This window comes from Aquila chrysaetos, chromosome 4 (assembly GCF_900496995.4).
Source record: "Aquila chrysaetos chrysaetos chromosome 4, bAquChr1.4, whole genome shotgun sequence".
Classification (NCBI taxonomy): domain Eukaryota; kingdom Metazoa; phylum Chordata; class Aves; order Accipitriformes; family Accipitridae; genus Aquila; species Aquila chrysaetos.
The window spans coordinates 47,923,966-47,945,368 of NC_044007.1; the positions used below are offsets into that span (position 1 = coordinate 47,923,966).

The 21,403-nt window shown below is 43.0% G+C and overlaps 1 protein-coding gene across 1 annotated transcript in view; it reads left to right on the forward strand.

Annotated features, from left to right (window-relative positions):
• The window catches only part of KLHL14 (kelch like family member 14), a 67,811-nt gene that overhangs the window by 18,887 nt on the left and 27,521 nt on the right, over positions 1 to 21,403 (forward strand). The window contains 1 exon segment of the mRNA XM_030012696.2: positions 374 to 495. Within this exon segment, the coding sequence (XP_029868556.1) occupies positions 374 to 495 (122 nt within the window).

A 21,403-nucleotide genomic window follows, 5' to 3' on the forward strand; every position in this document is an offset into this window, starting at 1 on the left:
TTGACTAATACGATTTTTGACATGCAACTTTAATGCTTAACCTTAGTACAACTCCAGAGCATTTCATGTGTATTCAGCTGTAAAGAGTGATGATTTAAAGGGATAATATAAGAAAAAGGTCGTTCTAGAATGAACCTCTAACAAATTGCATGAAGGAAGCTTATTATTCCATGAGTAGAGAGATATGCAGCTTTTCTGATCATTTTTCTGCTTGGTTCAAAAAATTGTTGAGACATGATTGGGGAAAGAAACACAAAAAATGAAATAGAAAACTGCAAGCAGTGAACATTCTTTTGATGGTTATGATTTTGTTGCCACTAAAAATACTCCTCAGTAATGTGGTTGTTCATCTTTCCTCTTGTTTTGGGTGAAGAATTCGTTCCAATAAGAAAATGCTGTTATTGGTTGGAGGATTGCCTCCCGGACCTGACCGGCTACCCAGCAATTTGGTTCAGTATTATGATGATGAAAAGAAGACGTGGAAAATACTGACAAGTAAGTGGTTTATTTTTGTACAGTTGTCTTGATGAATTTAAAAACATGGTTAATCAAATTAGACACTTTATTGATTTGTTTCTCTTCAGAGATTTGTTTATGTATCACAAGGGGGCTTCACAATGGAGCAATAAATTGAGATTGCAGAAGATGCTAATTTTATAATAGGATAGGCCTAAATTAACATTGGCTTAAAATCATTCCAGTAAGTTTTTTAAGTAAACTTGTAAGTCTTTCATACTGCGACATGAATACATGCATATTTATGCACATATGAATAAAATCTGGTTAGGAAAAAAAAAAAAAGGCAATGTTCAAGACAGTTTTCTCAGAGTCAGATCCCTGGTAAGCCATAGTACTGGAGCACACCTTTGATTCTCTTTTGCATTTTCATTTCCTTCTTCCAGCTTTATCTGTTGTCCACAATCATTAAAGAAAGGTTTCCTCTGTACTGCTCTGCGTCCATTGCTGACAGAAGCATTGGTGGAATATATCAGCTACAATAAACAGTGCACAGAGGCTCCTATCACAAAAATCTTTCTCACCTTCTTTTAAAGGTTGATTGTATTTTAGAGTAAGTATTTTGCCTCGAGCATCGAGATTTGGAACTTATTGTTATGTTGGTTGCGATTCCCAGTCTGACTTGGTCATGGAATCAAATCATAGCTTCCTGAGTGCAGCAGGCTGTGTGTGCATTAGTCCCCTTGTGGCTAAACTGGCTGCATTGGTCAATAAAACTAAATTTTAACTGTCAAAATTGCCCAAAGCAGTATAGATAAAATAATAAATGAACAATTTTGATCCATAAATCAAAGCCATACTTCTAAAACTGGACAACTGGTAAAACCTGGATTTCCTAATATACCTGCTTTTTTTCCCCAAGTAAAATACATTTTACAGAATTCTGTTCCTCATCCCTTATCCAATGTCCTTTAATGGGATATATCCATATTAATATTACATGCACAGGTTAGGATGAAAAAGAATTAAAAAGACTGCTATGATGCAGGATTTGAAATGATGCCTTTGCAAATTGCTTTCTCCCATGGAAAATTTAGAAGCCTTTCTCAAAGTGCTGCAATATAAAGACTGCTTAGGTATAGATGCCCTGGACTAATTGTTGAAGGTATTGTATAAAAATGGCAATTACAAAAGGTCGTATGAACTGTACATTAGAAAAGACTACAGCATCTGTACTAGGGAACATACTGTGCTTCACATTTTTTAGAATAATGAGGTATGATACTCACCTCTGTGTGCTACTACTAAGAAAATACTGAAGATGGTAAGTCAGTGAAAAATCAATGATATTACGTAAGGCAGAAGTGTTCAGGTTTTTTTAATTTGTTGTGTCTAATCCAGTGGCTCATGAGGAGAGGCAGGAGAAATGGATGCCTTGCTTCAAGATCTGAACTCTCCACTGAATTAAAGTAGAAAACTTTATTCCGAAACTTACCTATCTGTAGATATGTCAGATTTTGTAAGAATGAAATTTACTCAGTTCTTGATTTCTTACATTGTGGTACTAACTCCAAGACTGTGGGATACTGGACCCAGAGGTGTGATACCTAAATGCTCTGGTTAAAAGACCATCTATGGTGGTGTTGAGAGATGTTTCTGAATAATTTTATATAATTTAATGTAATCTTTTCTGTGTTACCTCTAACAGTAAACAAAAAATCTCTTTCCATTCTGGTTAATGCACGTAACCTTCTGTGCTGTGATTAAAAGGTAATGCATCTGTTACAGTCCTAGCTAGCTCATGTTCAAGCACTTGGTGCTCAGCACTGGAAGTCCTGAAGGTCCCAGGATCTGTCTCAGTGTCAGCTGAGACAATGGCTGTCAAATACACAGCCCTCTTGTGACATAGAGTAATCCTGTTCTTACAAAACCTGTTAGAAAAGGATGCCCTTTTGGCCTGGACTACTGTTCGAGGAACACAGAGGAGAATGCTTGTCTTTTCACACTGAAAAAGACTAAATGTTAACAAGCATGATTTTTTAGCAAATATTATTACTACTCATCAAATGGTAGCAATAATTATTTTTTTAAAAAGTTGAAATAAGAGTTTCAAGTATCCACTGCTTTATTTTCTAACTTAATATAAGAGAGGATGGGAAGTGGGGACAAGTTGGAGTAGTACTTTTGTCCTGTCCCTTCCATAAAACACTGAAGGACTCTACAGCATAGGAGTGCAGGGACTTGAAGAACCGTGACTGAGCAGTTTTAGGGAAGACCACAAACTAATCACCTTATAACATGGTGATAGTTCAGTGCACTCATGGTGTTGTATGACGTTTATGGTGTGGAGGAATTTAAGGACATTGTCCTATATTTATTTTTCATGTACTTTTTGCTATATAGGAGGAAGTACATTTATATCCTTCCTTTACCCTTTTACCTCACTCCCAGTCCACAGTTTTGGAAAATAATTGGTCTCTTTATTCTTATCAGAGATGTACAATCAGCAGTTGAAGGAGGAAGATTCTTTTTTCTGTTTCTTTTTCACTTGTTTAGACAGTGCTGTCAGTTCTGAGGTTTGTGGTGGGTTGACCCTGGCTGGACGCCAGGTGCCCACCAAAGCCACTCTCTCTCTCCCTCCCCCCAGCTAGACAGGGGAGAGAAAATATAACAAAGGGCTCGTGGGTTGAGATAAGGGCAGGGAGAGATCACTCAACCTATTACCGTCACGGGCAAAACAGACTCAACTAGGGGAAAATTAACTCAATTTATTACCAATCCACCAGAGTAGGGTAATGAGAAATAAAACCAAATCTCAAAACACCTTCCCTCAACCCCTTCCTTCTTCCTGGGCACAGCTCCACTCCCGATTTTCTCTACCTACTCCCCCCAGTGGCACAGGGGGACAGGGAATGGGGTTTACGGTCAGTTCATCACACGTTGTCTCTGCCGCTCCTTCCTCCTCAGGGGCAGAACTCCTCACACTCTTCCCCTGCTCCAGCGTGGGGTCCCTCCCACAGGAGACAGTCCTCCACGAACTTCTCCAACAGGAGTCCTTCCCATGGGCTGCAGTTCTTCATGAACTGCTCCAGTGTGGGTCTATTCCACAGGCTGCAGTCCTTCAGGCACAGACTGCTCCAGTGTGTGTCCCCCACAGGGTCACAAGTCCTGCCACCAAACCTGCTCCAGTGTAGGCTCCTCTCTCCACGGCTCTGCAGGTCCTGCCAGGAGCCTGCTCCAGCGTGGGCTTCCCATGGGGTCACAGCCTCCTTGGGGTATCCACCTGCTCTGGCGTGGAGTACTCCCCGGGCTGCAGGTGGATATCTGCTCCACCGTGGACCTCCCTGGGCTGCAGGGGGACAGTCTGCCTCACCATGGTCTTCCCGACGGGCTGCAGGGGAATCTCTGCTCCGGTGCCTGGAGCACCTCCTGCCCCTCCTTCTTCACTGACCTCGCTGTCTGCAGGGCTGTTTCTCTCACATGTTCTCACTTCTCTCTCTGGCTGCCGTTTCTGTGCCTGCTGCAACTTTTTTCCCTTCTTAAATCTGTTCTCCCAGAGGCACCACCACCATCGCTGATGGGCTCGGCCTTGGCCAGCAGCGGGTCCTTCTTGGAGCCGGTTGTCATTGGCTCTGTCAGACATGGGGGAAGCTTCTAGCAGCTTCTCCCAGAAGCCACCCCTGTAACACCCCCTCTACCAAAACCTTGCCACACAAACCCAATACAGGTTGCAGTTCATCCCCAGGTCATCAGTGCAAATAAGGAGTTTGCTCCCTAGTGAACAGGGACAGAGAAAAAGCTGTGTCCTGCTCATGAGGTTCTGTGATGGGAAGAATCTCAGTCCTTGCAGTCTGGTATTTTAGGGTGTTCTGTCTTATTATCACCGTAGGTGTATTTGATTTCCTCTTGTACTAGTAAACGTTTACAAAGTCTTTTCTTTAACCTTCTTCCTTCCAGTAGACTCCCCCACGCACCAACAAAAAGCCAGGTTTTGCACTTAGAGACTTACTGATCCAATGTAAATGTGCACAGAAATTCCCCTTTCCCTCCTCCAAACCCACCTACTTTACTCATTTTCTGCTGTCTGTGCCAGTGGCATTTGGAGGTAGGGAAGGTGGGAAAGAAGCTTGCAAACACTTTGTCCTGGGTGCAGTGGCAGGGCTGTTGAGGAGGAGATGGATGACACGAGACCGAACCTCCTCCTGTCACCTTCCACTGAGAGGGGCCCCAGAAGTTACCCAGCAGGGCCTGCAAGCCTGTTTGAGAGGGAGGTGCTTGCCTGTTGCCTGTTTCCTTCTCAGTGTGGAGAGCAGCTGTTGAAACCACTCCACTCAGTTGCTTAGGGCTCTCTGTCCTGCCTTGTGTGATGCATAAGGAACAGGAGAAGATCAACCATCAGAAACTACTGACTCCATGTAAGCCGTGGCACTGCAGCTGGAGCTATGAAGACAGTTGCAAGTGGAACAGCACAAGCTATCGAGTATGACAGCTCAGCAGAGTAGCAATCTCATTTTGTTCCTGCGACAAGACTAGATCTATTGGCAGGGGATACTGCCCACCTCTCTCTGCCTGGCTACCCAAAGCACCAAATGCATCAGTACTAATGGGAGTAATTCTAAAGGTATCAGGAAAACAACTTGCCTTGTTCATAGATCCAGAAGAGGAGGGGAAGCATGCACCCATTTCCAATTTTTAATGTCATCATCTATAGGCAAGAATGCTATGGCTCAAGGGATCAGTAGATTTTTCACAGTCTAGTATTACTGTGTATTTTTCCTGTCTGATATTCCTAGGAGTTATTTTTTCTATGTTGGCAACAAAGAATAGAGACAGAACAAAGAAAAAAAAGGAGAAAGTAAGTGTCATTTTACAAACATTTTTTGCGACCTAATTTTACTTGATGTGGGCACGGTCCTAACCTGAGGTTCATAATGAGCATGTTGCTGTTTGATTTGAAACACTACTTATTGCACAGTCGTGCCTGAGCAAAGCAGAGGCTTTTATAGACAGTATGGCAAAGTACAGCAAACAGATCTTCACTGCGTGGTTTCTTTTCAGGCTTGCCTACATGTGCACAAACACCAGATCATTTTTTGACTGGGTACTACCTATGTCACGTAGCAGCAACAAGCTACCACTGCCCAGTGACACGAACTGAATGGCTGATGGGTGTTTGACAGTCCTTAGTAGCAGCAAAAGTTCTGCTCTGTTAGTGGGGTTTCATTATTCCATGGTATTTCGCAGTCTTCATAACTACTTACTGGATGTGGGGCAGTGGGGGGGTCTCAGTGTCACCACCTCATGCCTCACTGCTCAGAACCAGCCACTGCTGCTTCGGTTTTAATTACCAGCTACCATCCTGCCAGGAGTCCTTGTTTAATCCTAGAACTCCTTTGGTTGTTTGGTTTAACTGCAACATTTAAGATTAATTAAACTTTAAGGAAGTGAAACAATGTTTTGTTTGTTAGAATTATTCTATAATAATTGCAAGTTTCAAAATCCAGAGCCTATAAAGATTTTTTGTGTTCAGAATTGCATAGCTCTCCCAAAAACCCTACTGCTAAGGCAATGATGTATTACTTTCACTTTCATTATATGTTTTTAATCAGAGCGTGACTTCACACTAGACAAAGCGATGCTTTATGCATGGTCTCCCTTGTTTTTTGCTAAAATCTTTTGACATGATTAATTTTACTTTAATGCTTTTGTCTTGATGTAATGGTAAGGATGATGGGTATAAACCAGGGCAAAAAATACATGCTTTTCTGTCATAATGCCTCTAAGCATTTAAAAAATATATTAAATGAAAGAAAAAAATATCACAAGAGACTGATCCAACTGGAATTAAATTTCTTGCTACGTGAACAGAGAATGCAAGAAATAAATAAAAATGATGCAGTCATTGTTTTAGGGGTTTTTTTTGTATTTTTTTCCATAGCAATGTATCCATCTGTCTGATTAGAAGCGATGAGTAGGAGAGAAATTGTGTCTTACAGATTTCTAGGTATACAGCAAATCCTCCTTTCAATGCAAAATTCCTTTTTCTCTAAAGCACAAATGGGTAAAATACTGGAAACATTACTGAATTCTTACATGGCATGTTCCATCCATGTGAAGCTGCAGCTGCAGCAGATCTTTCTTTCATATCAGTCCTTTGTTTTTCAGTAAGATACTAATTGTAACATTCCTTAACCTCCTTAGTTAACCACATCATCTGGGTAAACCACGGAGAGGATTCAGTGAGCATCAAAATAGTGGCAAATACATGCATGGGCAATAATGCATTTATGCTTAGGGATTGCACTAGGTTTGGATTTTAATCCAATGTAAAAGCCAACATCATTGTCCAATGAGAAATATGACACAGGTAATATGTTTGGATAGGAAAGACAGGGAAATGTCCAGAAGGTCGCCAGACTGGAAAGTTTAGTCAGGATGACCAGCACCTCATTTCTGGTTACCTCTTTTCCTAGTTATCCCTTAGTCTTATTTTAGTTATCTTGACCTTCCTGCCCTTTGCTAGGTATATTTAAGTCTGCTGTGTTTGGTTAATGTGTAAGGACAAACAATGAATCAGGCATTTCGATTTCCTTCTCCATCCCTCTCCTTCATGCCAGCAGCAATCACACAATATCAAGGAGATGTCATTTATTTGTCTTCCTCTGACTAACTGATCATAACAAGCAGCTGGTAACCTTTTCATCCTTGATGCTCCGATAAAGGCGGTCCGACTTCTCATTCCTTCCCCAGGTTGGCTGTGCTTTCATTTTTACATGAGGCAATCGCCACTGCAGGTAGTCTGGTCTGAATACAGTATCTTTCTATTCTGCCATTTTGACTTTTTAAATTTCCCTTGAATATGTTCTGTGACAGTACAACCTCCTGTACAGCAGTCCTCCATCTTCAGTAACAACATTTCGAATGTCAGCTAGCACTTAGGTATACTGGTGGTTCTAGAAGCCCTTTCAGCATCATTATTTATGTATTTTATCCACAGGGAAGTCAAGTAAAAGGAAAGTAGAATGGTTTGCTTCATGTCATAGTCAGTATCACAGAACCTGGGTCACTCCACTCCCCAGCCTACATCGTTTCTGCTGGAATAGGTTATATTTCTTTCTTCTCTGTTTTCTTTGGCAATTCTGTGGTGCTCAGTTGTATCAGCCTTTCCTATACAGAATGATACTTTGTCCTTCCTGGGCAAATTAATAACAAAACTCCTGTTCCTCTGTTTTTCTGAAATGGCTTTGGAGTCACTAAGAGCTTCTCGGTCCTTCATGTGTTGGAGTACTTTATCCAGTTTTCTCTTTTCAAAGTTGGTTGCTTACAAGACAAACAGTATGATTTATATGCTCACATCAGAGGTTCTTGGGAGAAATTTTCAAAGGCTTAAGTGTCAGCTTAAGCACCACTAGATGCCTAGCATATATTGTGCCTTTGGAAATGTAATGTCTTTTAAGTAAATAAATTCATCCACTGTAGAGCTTTTACTTTTTAGAAGAATGATAGCATGTTAGAAGCGAAGGTTTCCTCCTTCACTTTACCCCCAATCAACTGGTAACTGAATAAAAGAAGCGGTGTTTGCAAAAAGTGAGTCGAGTCAGATGGACAGGTTCTCTTGACATATGCCAGTTATAAATTCTTCCCCCTTTTTTTTGTCACTTGTGAGAATAGTGCACACTTGTGTTAATCAAAAATGTGTCTTGATGATCCCTTCTTGGCAGCCCTGATAAATTTCATCTCTCTTACTCCATTTATCCAGCAGTCAGGGATGCTGCAGCTTCTGCTTCAGTGCTGTGTCGAGGATGGTTTCAGCATTGCATTGAAAAGCTTGAGCAAGCATTAGCATATTGCTAAGGCAGAATTCTTTATATTACCCACTAGATAGATTTAATAAATGTGGTAGATGTCTGTAGAAGTTGTACATCTACACGTATGCACATGCTTATATGTATCTTCCTTCTTACTAAAAGCTAATTTGAAACATAAATTCCATCTATATTTTCCATCTTTATATTTAGACCCTTTTGAAAGGTTCAAAACCAGGAAAATCTGGTCACAAAAGAAGAGAGATTCATACACAGAAAAGTTGAGTGATTGGTATGACTGTCCAACTTTAAGCCTGGATTTAGGAGATTAATTCAAGGTGGTCGGACACACTGCTAATAAGCCACATGTTTTACACATACAGGGAAGTGAGAATATAGAAGTGAGAAACAGAAATAGAGTGAACAGTATTTTTTTGTGTGACATACCAGAGGTTAGCCACAACTCCCATTCTGAGGATGATGCATGGGAATTCAGCCATGCAAGTGCCATTAATGGTGCACGCCTGCGTATCTAAGAGCAAGACAGAGCTCTAAGAATGAGTGAAAATGTAGCATGTTCTCACAATGAAAGCTATATTTGTGCATTAAATATTATTTTCTTCTGCACTATCATGTGAGATAACTTTCCAGAAATGTCAGCCCTCTTTCTGTGCATTTTTCTTTTAGATAACAATATTGTTAGCTTCTGCTTTTACACAGGTGTTACTTGACTGTGTGTGTCTTTTGTGATAACGTCTGTACTCTGTGCCTTATTTGTAAGTGTGGTGTCTTGTGGACTGGATAGCTTTATCCTCCTGTATTCCCAGTCCCTTTATATCTTGCTACGCTGTGTCTTTGAAACGGCCAGTCTTAACACTGCATTCAGTCTGTTTGTGCTGAAGCCCTCAACAGTCTTTCAGCTTCTCTTGGCTACTTTCTGCCCTTTGTTATGGACTTGTGAACACCCACCTCTCTGGAAACCAGGCTGTTCATTTTCTTCTGCATATACAAAGATGTCTCTGAATCTACTCGCCTTCGTCCTCAGAAACTTCACTGGCAAACAGTTACTTTCAGGTAGAGTCCAGAAGTGTTACCCGAATATCCTGTTCCCTGCCCATGCTCAACCAGGACCGTTTGTGGTTGAAAACCTGAGTGGGACAAAAGAACAGGACACAACCCTGTTCCAAGACATCCTTAGGCAGGGCACCAAGACAGTGCAGAGTTGAGCCATGGGTGGCTCCAAGTAAGAAGGCGGCAGGTGTAAGACGGATGAGTTAGCAGATGATCTGTGCCATTTCCAGAGCAGATGCCAATGTCAGGCTTCTGTGGAGACATCTTACAAAGAAAGCTGCTGGTTCCTGGAGATGCCGCTTCCTGCTATATCCTTGCAAGTACATCAGAACCTTTGATTCAAAACCTTCGTCCTAGATCACAGAACTTACCTTTTTCTACCTCATCTTCCAACTTGAGTTACATATCTTTACAGATGGCTTGAGGATGACAGTTCCATTTTGCAGCAACTTCTACAGCTTTGTTCCAAGGCAAAAAGAATTCCTTCGAATGTGTTTGCAAAACCAGAGTTGTATCAGAACGTCCCTTCTCATCTCAACATCTCTTGTGAGTTGGGAAAGAGGCAGACAATTGAGGTTCGAGTCCCTGCTTTGCTTAAGTCAGAGTACAATTTTTTAACTTAAAAATCCCTCATGTATGTCCCAATGGGTATTTCACAGCCCCACCAAAGAAAGTTTTGTCCAGCTTTGCAAGGCTAACTGCAAACCAGAAACTGCGTAGCTACAAACAAGAAGTTGCTATGATTTCACCGGTAAACCCAGGTGAGCAACAGAGCATAGATACTTGGGCTTAATGCAGCCCTAGAGTCTCTGCAGCTTTTCGAGTCATCTCAGCCTATGGGCATCGTGCGTTTGCTATGAACACACATACATACGCCGGTCCAGTAGGAACTGGGAGCTGCGTTGTCCTGTCTTCTGTCCATGCAAGTGTCCCACCTGGCTAGATACAGATTGCAGTAAAGTCACATAATTTCTAGTGAAAGGAAATATTTGCCAAAAATGTTCTCACCAGATCTGTTTGTGTAGGTTCCTTAATACTATTTGGCCACTGTCTCTAAAAAATCAGCCATCTGGAATAACTTCCACACAAAATTATGTGGCATTGTGTGAATTTAGTGCTCCCTGCAAACATGGATTTCTGTTTCTTAGATGATTGCAGGTAAAATTTATGTGTTTATTCTTATCTAGTTTCTCTGGGATTTATGTAGCATTAATGGGAGCTAGGCATGTATGGAGATGAAAATGAACTCTGGTGTGTTTCTAGTTGCTTACTTTAGAAAGCATTCCCTTTTTTCAGTATCTAATGTGACATTTTATTTATGTACAAATGGGTTGCAAACAGGATGGCAAAGCACCACTAGCTGGGCAAAATGTAATCATAAAAAATTCTCATAGAAATCCTCAGACTTTTTTGAGAAATTGATACATGGTTTATAAATTTTCTCCTCTCAAATGTTGCTAAAACAAAAGGCAGTTTCCTTCCAAGAAGTGTTTTGTACACAATTATTTGCAATACAGATTTTGGAAGCCTGCCTTAGCTTTCTCATTTTTGTAAGTACTATTAATGGCAAGAGGTGCACATTTTGCATCCTCAACTTTATTTGCTGTTGTATGTCCTTATTGCATTGTAGTGGCTCATCGTTTGTAGGAAGTCATTCTCCTTTCAATTTTCCTCTATTTTCTCACAGCTTGATTAAGTTCTTTTCTCCCTTCCCTTCCCCATCCCTTCCCCCTTCCCTACTGGCTCCCCTACTCCCGTACCTTCCCTCTGTTTAAGACAGAAATAAAATTTATTACAGACTTGAGAGGGGTTTTTTCTAAGCTTTCTGTCTCATACCAGGTGTTGCATGAGCTACTGCTTTCATTTAACTGAATGCTGGAGTAAGTATCTGCAGAAACAGACTAATATGTCTTTACGGGAATGGTTTTTGGTATGTTGTTTTGTCATATTTATATATTGTGATTCTACTCTCAAATGGGGATTGTGCTACTATAGGGTATGCAACTGCAGAATGACTGTTCACACCGAGAAAAAAAGTGTTAACAAATTGAATAGTAATGAATTAACCTGCAGAAAAAGCATTTTGCCCTAGTACACAGAAACCCTGCATAACTAGAGCATATAATTTTAAATGAAGCAGGCTCTAGGAATGCCTCAATGGGTGTGATGTCGACAGTAGCTCATAATTCATGGATATGAATTATGGCTGAATATCAGGAAAAAACTTCCTGACATTGAGATCTATTAGGTTGTGGAATAATCTCCCATGGGAAATGGTGGAAATCCCATTGCTTAAGATCAGAATGAGCACTAGGAAAGGGACAAATCCTGGCCTGGCCTCAATCTTCTAGGGCAAATGAATTAATTGTTTTAACATATGACTTCCTATCAATCTAGACAGTGATGTCTTCTGATATTCGCCGGGCAGGAGCGACAAAGGCAGCTGTAGTACGAGCTACCCTACCTTGCCCCGTGACCATGTCCCCTCTGCTTGTGAGTAGATTGCGGAGACTCAATTAAGCGCTCAAACTCTCTGTGCAAGATTCCTTTTATTTCACAAAAGAATTCAACTTATATATGTTTCAACAAAGATCCAGAAAGTACTAACGGCACACAGCCAATACTACTAGCACAGGAGGGCATATCTGGCCCAGCTGGGATGTTTGCCAGTCCTCGGAACAGTTAAAGATAAAAACGTTCCATAGACATACTCCTGACTGTCTTCAGCCACATCTTCCCAGGCCTACAGAAGGCCATCCTCCAACCTGACCTTGTAAAACTAGTTCTTCAAGGCTTGGCAAACATGCAGCACAACAAATTCTAACGGTCGCTCTTGAAAACAAATGCCAGGTGTTCCAAGCTGCTCCCACATAGATCACCCCCAGGGGTAAAAAAAAAAAAAGGGGTGACTTTGAGTGCCTCCAGGGCTGTCCTGGAGAATCACTGTGCTGGCTTCTTGGAACCCGTGGCTTGGGACCTGAGGGTCCCTGCTCAGCTTGCAGCTCTGCTGCCGGGGGTCTCCCAGCCACCTTCCACACGTGGCGCAGGTTGCCTTCGGTCCTCCACCTCCGTCTCCTCCAGTGCTGCCCTAAGACTCCTACTGCTCTTGTGAGTTACCTTAAATAAATGTGCACAAAGGGGTGGGAAGTGCTGTCACAGTCTCCCAGAGTGGTCTCTTTATAACAGGACGCCAAGGCAGGGCGTCGAATGCAGTAAGTTGTGTCACAAGAGTGTTTGAGGGTGCAAAGCCTAATCAGGTGGTGTCGGTGGACTGGGGCGAGTCGCAGAAGCCTGACGTCGGCTGGTCTTGTCCGCAGCGCCTGCAGGGAGCAGTGTGTGAATAAGACGGGCTGTATTTTTGGCACGGAGAGGGCAGCTGGTTTCCAGCTGCGGTGCCCTGAGCTAACCTGCATCCGTGTGAACTGCGTGTGAGGGGTGAGGCGTGGGAGCGAGCCTGGCACCCCGGCCGTTTGGCGCGAGAGACCCTCACTCAGGACCCTTGGCAGGTGGTGAGAGGGACCACCAAAGGGGATCGGGATCTTTTCCACAGTGTGAACGTCTGTTGTCTGTGAACTGGGTAAGCCTACCCAGACACTCACTGAGCTCAGCAAACACGCAGAGCTTCCAGTGGCTGATGCGAGCCTGTCGTTTTCAGTAACAAACTATCTGTGAATCATTTTAGAGTTTCCCATTTTGTTACAAGTAGTTAATGTATTTAATGCACATGATTTAGATTTAATTTAGGGGGGGAAAAGTCTTCAACTCTGAGATGGCTACAGCTAAAACTATTAAATCAAGCCTGTTGCCTTGTGAGTAAAAACTAGATAAATGCAAGTGAAGTGGCAGTTTTGCAGTGATGACAATAACCAGCACCTTAATGTACATAGGTAGGCCAACACTTTCAGTTCTGATTATTTGAAAAAAAAAATGTTTTGACTGCGAAACTTGAAACTAGGAGATGGTAAATGCTCCTCCCTGGGTTAAGCAGGAAGGGAAAAATTGAGAGATGCACTTGCATCACTTTCAGGTGGGGAGGCTTGGCAAATTATGTTATTAGAAATCATTAAAATAGATTTAAATAGAATTATCATGATAAGTGATGCAAGAGCCATGTTTCTTCTCTTCCTCTCCCTCCCTCCCAGTTTTACATGCAGAAGAACAGAGTGTACGGCTCCGATCTGTACTCAGCAGCAGCTGCTTGCTTGCTGGTCAGGAATTACAGCGGCTGTATGTGTACAGCCTTAACAAACATATATACCATATGTAAAAAATATTTTTCTGATTGAAATGACATGAAAGGAATGTCAAAGAGCTGCCAGATCAGAAAGAACGAACCGGATTTTTTTTTCCTTGACAAATCATTAAAGACTAACAAAAAGAAGTCCAATTAAAGGTCATGGAGCAGTCTTCTGCCATTATGCATGTGAAAGGCATTGTGCAGGCATAACTAAGGCAGAATTTGACTCCCAAATTAACTCATTTGCTAGATGCAAAACTGAAAGAAAATCCTTATGACCAGCTTATAAGTGTATATAATGAAAAATTACAGCAGCAGAAAAATGTATTAGTATCATATCTCTAATTCAGCAAAGTATTAATCACACTGATGTTCAGCAGTGTGTTTAAGTACATGCTTAAGTACTTTACTAAGTACTGCCTGTAAACAACTCTATATGACGGTGCATTAACATAGGACAGAGTTTATCTATATACTCTCTCCAGAGAACTACAATTATTTTAAGCACTGTGGCAGCCAGTAGCACAGAGCTGGATGATCTGTGGTGTCCAAATCCCAGCCTTCTGTCTAGTCCCCGTGCAGTCCTTGTCTCCCAGCTGCATTACCATTAATGTCTGCACAAGCTCGTTTAAAGTTTGTTTTGTTCAGCAGAATCACAACTGCTGGAATCAGCTGGGCATTTACTGGCTCCCGTTAAGTTCAGCTCTAGGAAAGAAAGAGATGTCCGCGGCACATGTGTCTCATGTAAGGGCTTATACAGTGCTCAAGCCTCCAACTTAAGTCTTGTTAATGTGTGTGGTGTTTCAGGGGCTTTCTGCACTGGGACACATTTCACCCAGCAAGGTTGGAGCCACTGTCCTCCTGTCAGCTCTTGGGCTGTCTCCAGCGCAGCTCCAAGAAATGATCATTTCAGCGCTCAGAAGTTTGATTTTTCTTAACTGCAAAGATTTACAGCAGCAATAAAGCCCTGACATAGCGTCCCTTTTCCTGAAGCCATGATTTGGCTTCACTCCAGCTGCTTGAATTTAACAGCCTGGCCTCCTCTGAGAGAGGCAGGGCTGCCGTGAAAAGGGGTTTCCCCCCAGGTAAAACAGCGCTGGTGCCCGCTTGAAGCAGTTGCAGTCACTTGAGGGCTTTCATTTGAAACTTTCAATATTGGAAAATAATTCATTGTCCTCAGAGAAAATAGCCGATTCCTTAGAGAAAAGTCCTCTGGCTTTACATGGCACAAAACAGTAGTGTTCAGCAGGAATGAAGATACATCTTTAAATAATAGAAAAATTTGTTTGAATAACGCTAAACTCACTGTTTCAGGAGAAAATGTTTTTATACAGAAAACTTCTATTGATCTATCACCTGCTATTGATTCTCACAAAAAAAATTCTTCCAGGGCTGGCCATTTAACCGTACGATACTGTGGTTATTTGCCTCTGCTTCTGAAGTCACTAATTACCTTTTTGCAGTATGCAGAAAGTGTTCCACAGAGCTCTGCATTTCCCCTGATGCTGAGAGGCTTTGCGGGGTGCTGTGGGGTTACGTAGCAGCGGGGTGCTGGAGCTGCTGGGGGGTGCACAGCTGGGGATGGGAAGCCTCTTCCTCTTTGCAGAAGCAAAGCTGTAGAGGTAGCACCAAAGTACTGGAAGCCTAATGGTTGCGCACCAGTTCTGGGTGTAAGGAACCCCGTGGAGGGTGCAGGCAAGGTGAAGGAGTGGCTGGTTTTGGTTGCTTGGGTTCGCTGGGAGTTGCGTACTTGCACAAGGAGGGTCCGCAGCTGGAATTTGTCCTGGGTGGGCTGTAGAGGCTGGTGCAAAAACGTCCTGCAAGTGTCATGGGAAAAAACCACAAGCAAAGGAGAGTCTGGGCTATTAGAGGTAAGACAAGTGAACTGCGTGGACCAAATTCATACCACTCCATGAAATCTATGGATGAAATCTATTACAAATTTAATGTCCGTGCTACTTAAAAATGATTTGTGGTTGTCCACTGGAGCAATCCACAGACAGATACTAAAAATCTGGAAAGAAGTATTTGATTTAACCATTTGTGGATCATTTCTATATGCCTTTTTAATGTGTTGTTTCCTGCCACTGGTGGATACAGCACCTGCTGAACTTGTGCCCCGGACCAACTGGGACTTTTAAAACAAAGGAGAACCTGAGAGTACGGCAGTTGGGGCTAAGTCAGTAGCATGAAGTTAATTCAGGTATCGCTATACCATACCGTAACAATTTCGGTACTCACAGTTCTTACCCTGGGACTGTCTCTTCAGAGCACAACAATAATACTGCCCTTTGTCATGTGTCTAAATAAAGCCTAACTGAGTACCTAATTCTGATTATTTCAGGGAAGTTGCTGCAGAGTTACATTAGCAGAGTTGCCAACAATTTTATCTCTGATCTTGCACATTTAGTATATTAAGGCGAAGCTTTGTGATTCAACTGATTATTTTTTAAATGGGAGGTTTTGATCTTACGGTTGAAAATTAAAAGTAAATTGAAAGTAAATTGAAGAAAGTAAATTGAAGGGGCATCAAGCATATGTAGTGTCTTGGATTTAGTGGTCTGGATTGTAATTTTTTAAAATCTTTTGGGTTATCAGCACTTGTACTCCAGAGTAGAGAGCAAATAACTAAGCCCACAGGATTTGTAATGTGATTTGAAGACAAGTTTTTTGCAAAAATGCTTAGTATTCATGTTTATCAAAACTGCGTGTATGCACCCTGGTACAGCAATAGGAATTAATGTATTTGTGAACCTCCAGTGACATGGATCTCAGCAAGTGTCCCAAACAGGTTTTTGTAATCGCTCAGAGGTTCTACATGTTGCAGAACACCAAAAAGTACTTCTTTATGTCAGAAAACAAAATAAATCAGAGGACTTACCAATTGAAAGCCTACATACAGCTGATCATATGGAGCTATCTTTGCAGATTCAATGTCTAAAGTTCAGCTTTAAGGACTCTACAGAATTTTAGTGAAGGTATTTCTCTAATGAAAACGCCACTCTACTTCTTGGGATATGTATGAGCAGTGCAAAATTTCAATGTTTCTGTATTGTGTAAAAGGTACGCTGGCACAAGGAGTAGGCTAATTTCATCAGCTCATTTTGCAGGTAGTTGCTATTATTGTTTGTCATCTGTGGAATTTTTTTGAGTCTGGATATTTTATGATTTTGTTATGGTCAAAGGATTGCAAGAGATCTAGCTCATCTACTTTTCTCCAGGGTAGCACCCACTAGTTGAGCCACAATACCTGCTAGTGCTCATGTTCCTAGGTGGTTACGAACGTAAAGTAAAATGTGCTCTTTTAAACAATCTAATCAGTGCTTTAAGGTAGTTTAAGCTAGTGGCTTTTTCTAATTGTAAGAGACTAGAAGCAATTACTGCAGCCCAGCTGATAAGTGGTGACTTTCACAAGCACAGTGCTAAACCAAAGCAATTGCGTTGATCATCTGTTCGTGCTCTGTAGTATGAATCAAAACTGTTTGTATCAGTTGTAACCTAATTTGTGTAAAAACACATTTATTTTAGCCAGATGTGGATCAGCAGTGTCCATATGAATATATATGATCAAATGCACTGCATTTGGGATTATGTTCTGTCTTCATTAATGTATAGGAAGACTGCAAACTCCTCAGACAGGATCGGTCTGTATTAATGTCCAGTAATAATGCACTGCACATTTTGTCAGTGGTTTTGCAATGAATTAAAAAAAAGAACTCCTCAAGTGCACTTTTTAGTTTTATTTCCTTTGTCTTTCTTTCTGTGACTTTTTTTTCATCTGTTCCTTTGTGAAAATCCAATTCATCAGGAATGAAGGATGAGTTGAGTTTTCACCTGCAGGGTATGTGACAGGACATACTGTTGGGCAGCACAAATCTGTCTGCCCATGCTTGTCTTCCAGTTCACAGCTGAGATGTAATCCTGCCTGATCAAGTGCTGCATTGCCGCTTGGGTGTACCCCTCTGTGTGGCTCTTTCAAGATGGCTTTTGGGACACTAGCAGGGATATAGGCCTGTGCAGCGCTGGCTGTGACAGGCTGCAAAATGCAAGTTATCCCATTGCTGGGGTAGAGAGGAGAACTGGGGGTGTGATTACCCCCGTCAGTACTGCTGCCCCGTGTTAGGAGCATCCCCAGCAGCTGCCCTCAGGGAGGCTTCCTCTGCTGAGCGGGAGGATGACTTTCTTTACCCATACCAGCAAAGAAAAATAAAAGACTGACTTCAAAATGGCCCTGGCTTTTTGCTCTCCTTCTCTTGGCCATGAAGAAGAAGAGGAGTCTGCAGGAGTTTGCAAGGCTGGGCCGGGTCATGAGAAAGTGCTGTATAGGGGATCTAGGATACCTGTGTTTTCATAGGAAGCTGGAAGAAGCTGGATGTTGGGAAGGAGTGCTTGGCTGTGTTTTATATACAGGTTTAATAATAAATAGTGTTACTGGGATGGATAATGCCTTGAGAGGGACGATTCTTCTTGTAAGCGGTTGGGAAAGAGTGAGAGAAGGTGTAATTCAGCAGTGGTGTGTATGCAGGTGAATACCAGTCCCTTCCCACATTCCTGATAGAATAGGTATACTTCAGCTTCTGCACGCCTTCCCCACAAAATCGTTCTTTAGGGAGATGAGAAAAGAGCTGTAACCTGGCCACCTTTATGCAGGTCGGTCTGGGATTAACCTTGAGTAAAGCACTGTGTTTCCATTGGAAAGGAGTGTCTATTTTAGAAAGGATTCTTTTTTTTTCCCTTTAATTCTGTAGGTTATTTTTTTGCATCACGGTTTCCTCACGTCCTCTTTCCCCTTCCTTACCCCTGTAATGAGGAAGCACGCTCTTTGTCAAAAGCGAGCATGTTGTTTTACCCAGCTTCCAGATCATTATTAAGAGAGAGAGGGAGAGAGATTTGGCGGCGTGTTGGTGGGGAAGGGAACTGTGCCTGCTATATTTCACTGGGACTGGCGCGTGGAGTAGAAAAGCAGATGTGTGTGGACTGCCAGAGAAATCGCTGACTGATCCTCGCGCAGTCTGGGTTCGGGGAGCTGAGACAAGACGAGGCAAAGCAGGTATGACTGATAACCGTGCCAAAGCCTGAGCACCCGCCATGCCCATTGCAGGCAGCGGGAGCCGGGGGGGGCTCAGCATCCGCCAGGATTGATGCGCCGAGCGTTCGCCGGGGTTTGTGTACTCCGTTTGATTTCTTCCCTTTCACGCCGAACACGAGGAACAAGCAGAAGTTAACTGCTTGGGAGGAAGCTGGCTATGTCTTTTTTTGTGCTGCGTTTCACCTCTTTGTTTTTTGGTTGGCTGCAAAACCTGAAGCCAAAAGATGATTGAAATGCCTCTCCCGGGGGCGGGGGGAGCCGAGCACACCGCACCCCATCTAGTGGCTTAGCCTCAAACTGCCGGCGAGAAGGAAATGCGGCAGGAGGAGGAGGAGGAAGAGGAGGAAGAGGAGGAGGGCTCCTGCAACTCCTGCCACGGGCTCGGTGCACTTCGGACTGCACCGCACCTACGTGGGCGATTCAGAGATGCTGAAGCAGCTGCAGGATAAGGAAGGCGTTAGCTGCCTGTCAGACCTAGGGTGGATGACACACAAGGGACTTGCACCAAGCTTGAAAAGAGCGTTAGACAGACGGCGATACCAAGCCCTCCGGAGTTAGGAAATGTGAGAATTAAGCTGCTTCTGCAACCTTAATTCGGCCTCTGTTTGCATAAGCATTAAGATACGATCTCTAATGATATCACACGCTATTCTTTGTCACGTGTCAGTGCACAGAAGGGACCGTGCTGAATTTCTGCTCACAGTATTTCTTCTCTGTTGTTCAGCAAGTAGATCCTGTCTGTCACACGCTACTGAAGTCTTCTGAAGACAGAATTTTTTCACAAGGTTTCCTTCACAGGCTTCATAACAACAGGGGCCAATTGCTTCATTGGCATTCATTGTGGTATTTTTGCACCATCCTCTTTGTGAGGAGCATAGTCTGTCATTGTTCCCATTTTGTAGATGAGGAACAGAGGTGCAATGAGGTTAAAGTCGAAGGTAGCCTTTAGTTTGGGGTGCCCATTTCAAGACCCGTCAGACCATGCCTTCCAGACTGCCTCTCCCACCTGCTTCAGTTACAGCAGTGAGCACAGAGCACTCCTACCTATCAGACATGGGGATCAGATCGGGGTCTCCGAAAATGAAGCACACGTAGTTAGTGTTCTCAGAACAGGGGAAGTGGGTAGCTGTGGAAAAAATTAGCTTGAGGGACTTGTCTAGCACCACAGTAAAATCGTGTGGCAAAGGCAGAGACAGGATCCTGTCCGCCAGCTCAGGGCACAGCTGCCTTAACTGTGAGAAATCCCATCTGCTCCCGCAGCCCCCAGCCTCTCCCTACACACCTTCCAGAAGTGAAGCAACCTCTGGCAGCCAGAGGTCTTGTTCACTGTTACCTGCGTCATTCATAGGGTGGCTTCATCCCCTGCACGGGGGCTGTGGCCATGTGGTAGGTGAAGCTGTTGCTGTTGTTTCAAGTTCCTTTCCACCCAAACCCTATCCCATGGTCTTGTCTCCTCCTTCATGTCAGCGCTGGAACTCATTTGACTCCTGGGTGAGCCTGCTCAGGGCATTAAACCAAAATGCAAATATACTCTCTTGTTTTCTGGGTTATATTTCCACCAATAATTGCTTTGAGAGGGCTCACTGAGGGGTGCTGAGGAGAGACTGTGCTGGCACAAAGAGGGCCCTGGATTGCCTGGGCTGTGAGAGGGACAGGGCCACAGCAACGCTGGGTTAGACCCATTTAAATGGTTTGGTATTGTGTGCCGAGATTGTAGTTTCACAACCATGATAAGCTGATGCAAGTTGGTGCTGCTGCTGAAACATCAGTCCTTCTCTTCTTCTCATGGCCTCGCTCTCCTGCTGTCCTGATTTCGGCTGGGATAGAGTTAACTTTCTTCTTCGTAGCTGGTACAGTGTGTTTTGGATTTAGTGTGAGAATAATGTTGAAAACACTGATGTTTTTAGATGTTGCTAAGTAGCGCTTATCATAAGTTAAGGATTTTTCAGCTTCCCATGCTCTGCCAGCAAGCAGGTGCAGAAGAAGCTGGCAGGGAGCACAGCCAGGACAGCTGACCCGAACTAGCCAGAGGAATATTCCATACTACAGAACATCTTGCTCAGTATATAAACTGAGGGGGATTTGGCCAGGAGGGGCAGATTGCTGCTGGGGCATCGGTCTGTGGGTGGTGAGCACTTGCCTTGTGCATCACTTGTCTTTTCTTGGGTTTTGTTTCTCTCTTTTTTCTTTTTTTTTATATTCCTTTTAATTACAATTATTATATTTTATTATTGCTGTTGTTATTATTATATTTTATTTTTTAGTTATTAAACCATTCTTATCTCAACCCACGAGTTTTACTTCTTTTTTTCGGTTCTCCTCCCCATTCCACTGGGAGTGGGGCTACTGAGTGAGCAGCTGTGTGGTGCTTAGTTGCTGGCTGGGGTTAAACCACGACACCTGCTCACTCCAATTTGTGAGGCCAGGCAGGGAAGCTTAGTGGGGAACAGATCTGGGTTAAATTCAATGCACCTTAAAAAAATAGTATGGTTTCTTGCTTGTTTATTGCTTGGCTGCATGCATGCATCAGCCATCACAAGGAGTGATGGGACCTGGGACATGAAAGGGCAGAAATGTTTCTTGCAGTGGCAGCTTCTGCAGGTCTCTGGCGTTCATGGGACTGAACCTTCAGCAAGGTGGGCAGTTGGGAAGTATCACAATTAGCTGTTTAAGGACCGTACAAGCATAAATAAACAGAGAGGTGCCAGAGGAGATGTGCCCTGAAGCCCCTCATAATGGCAGGCC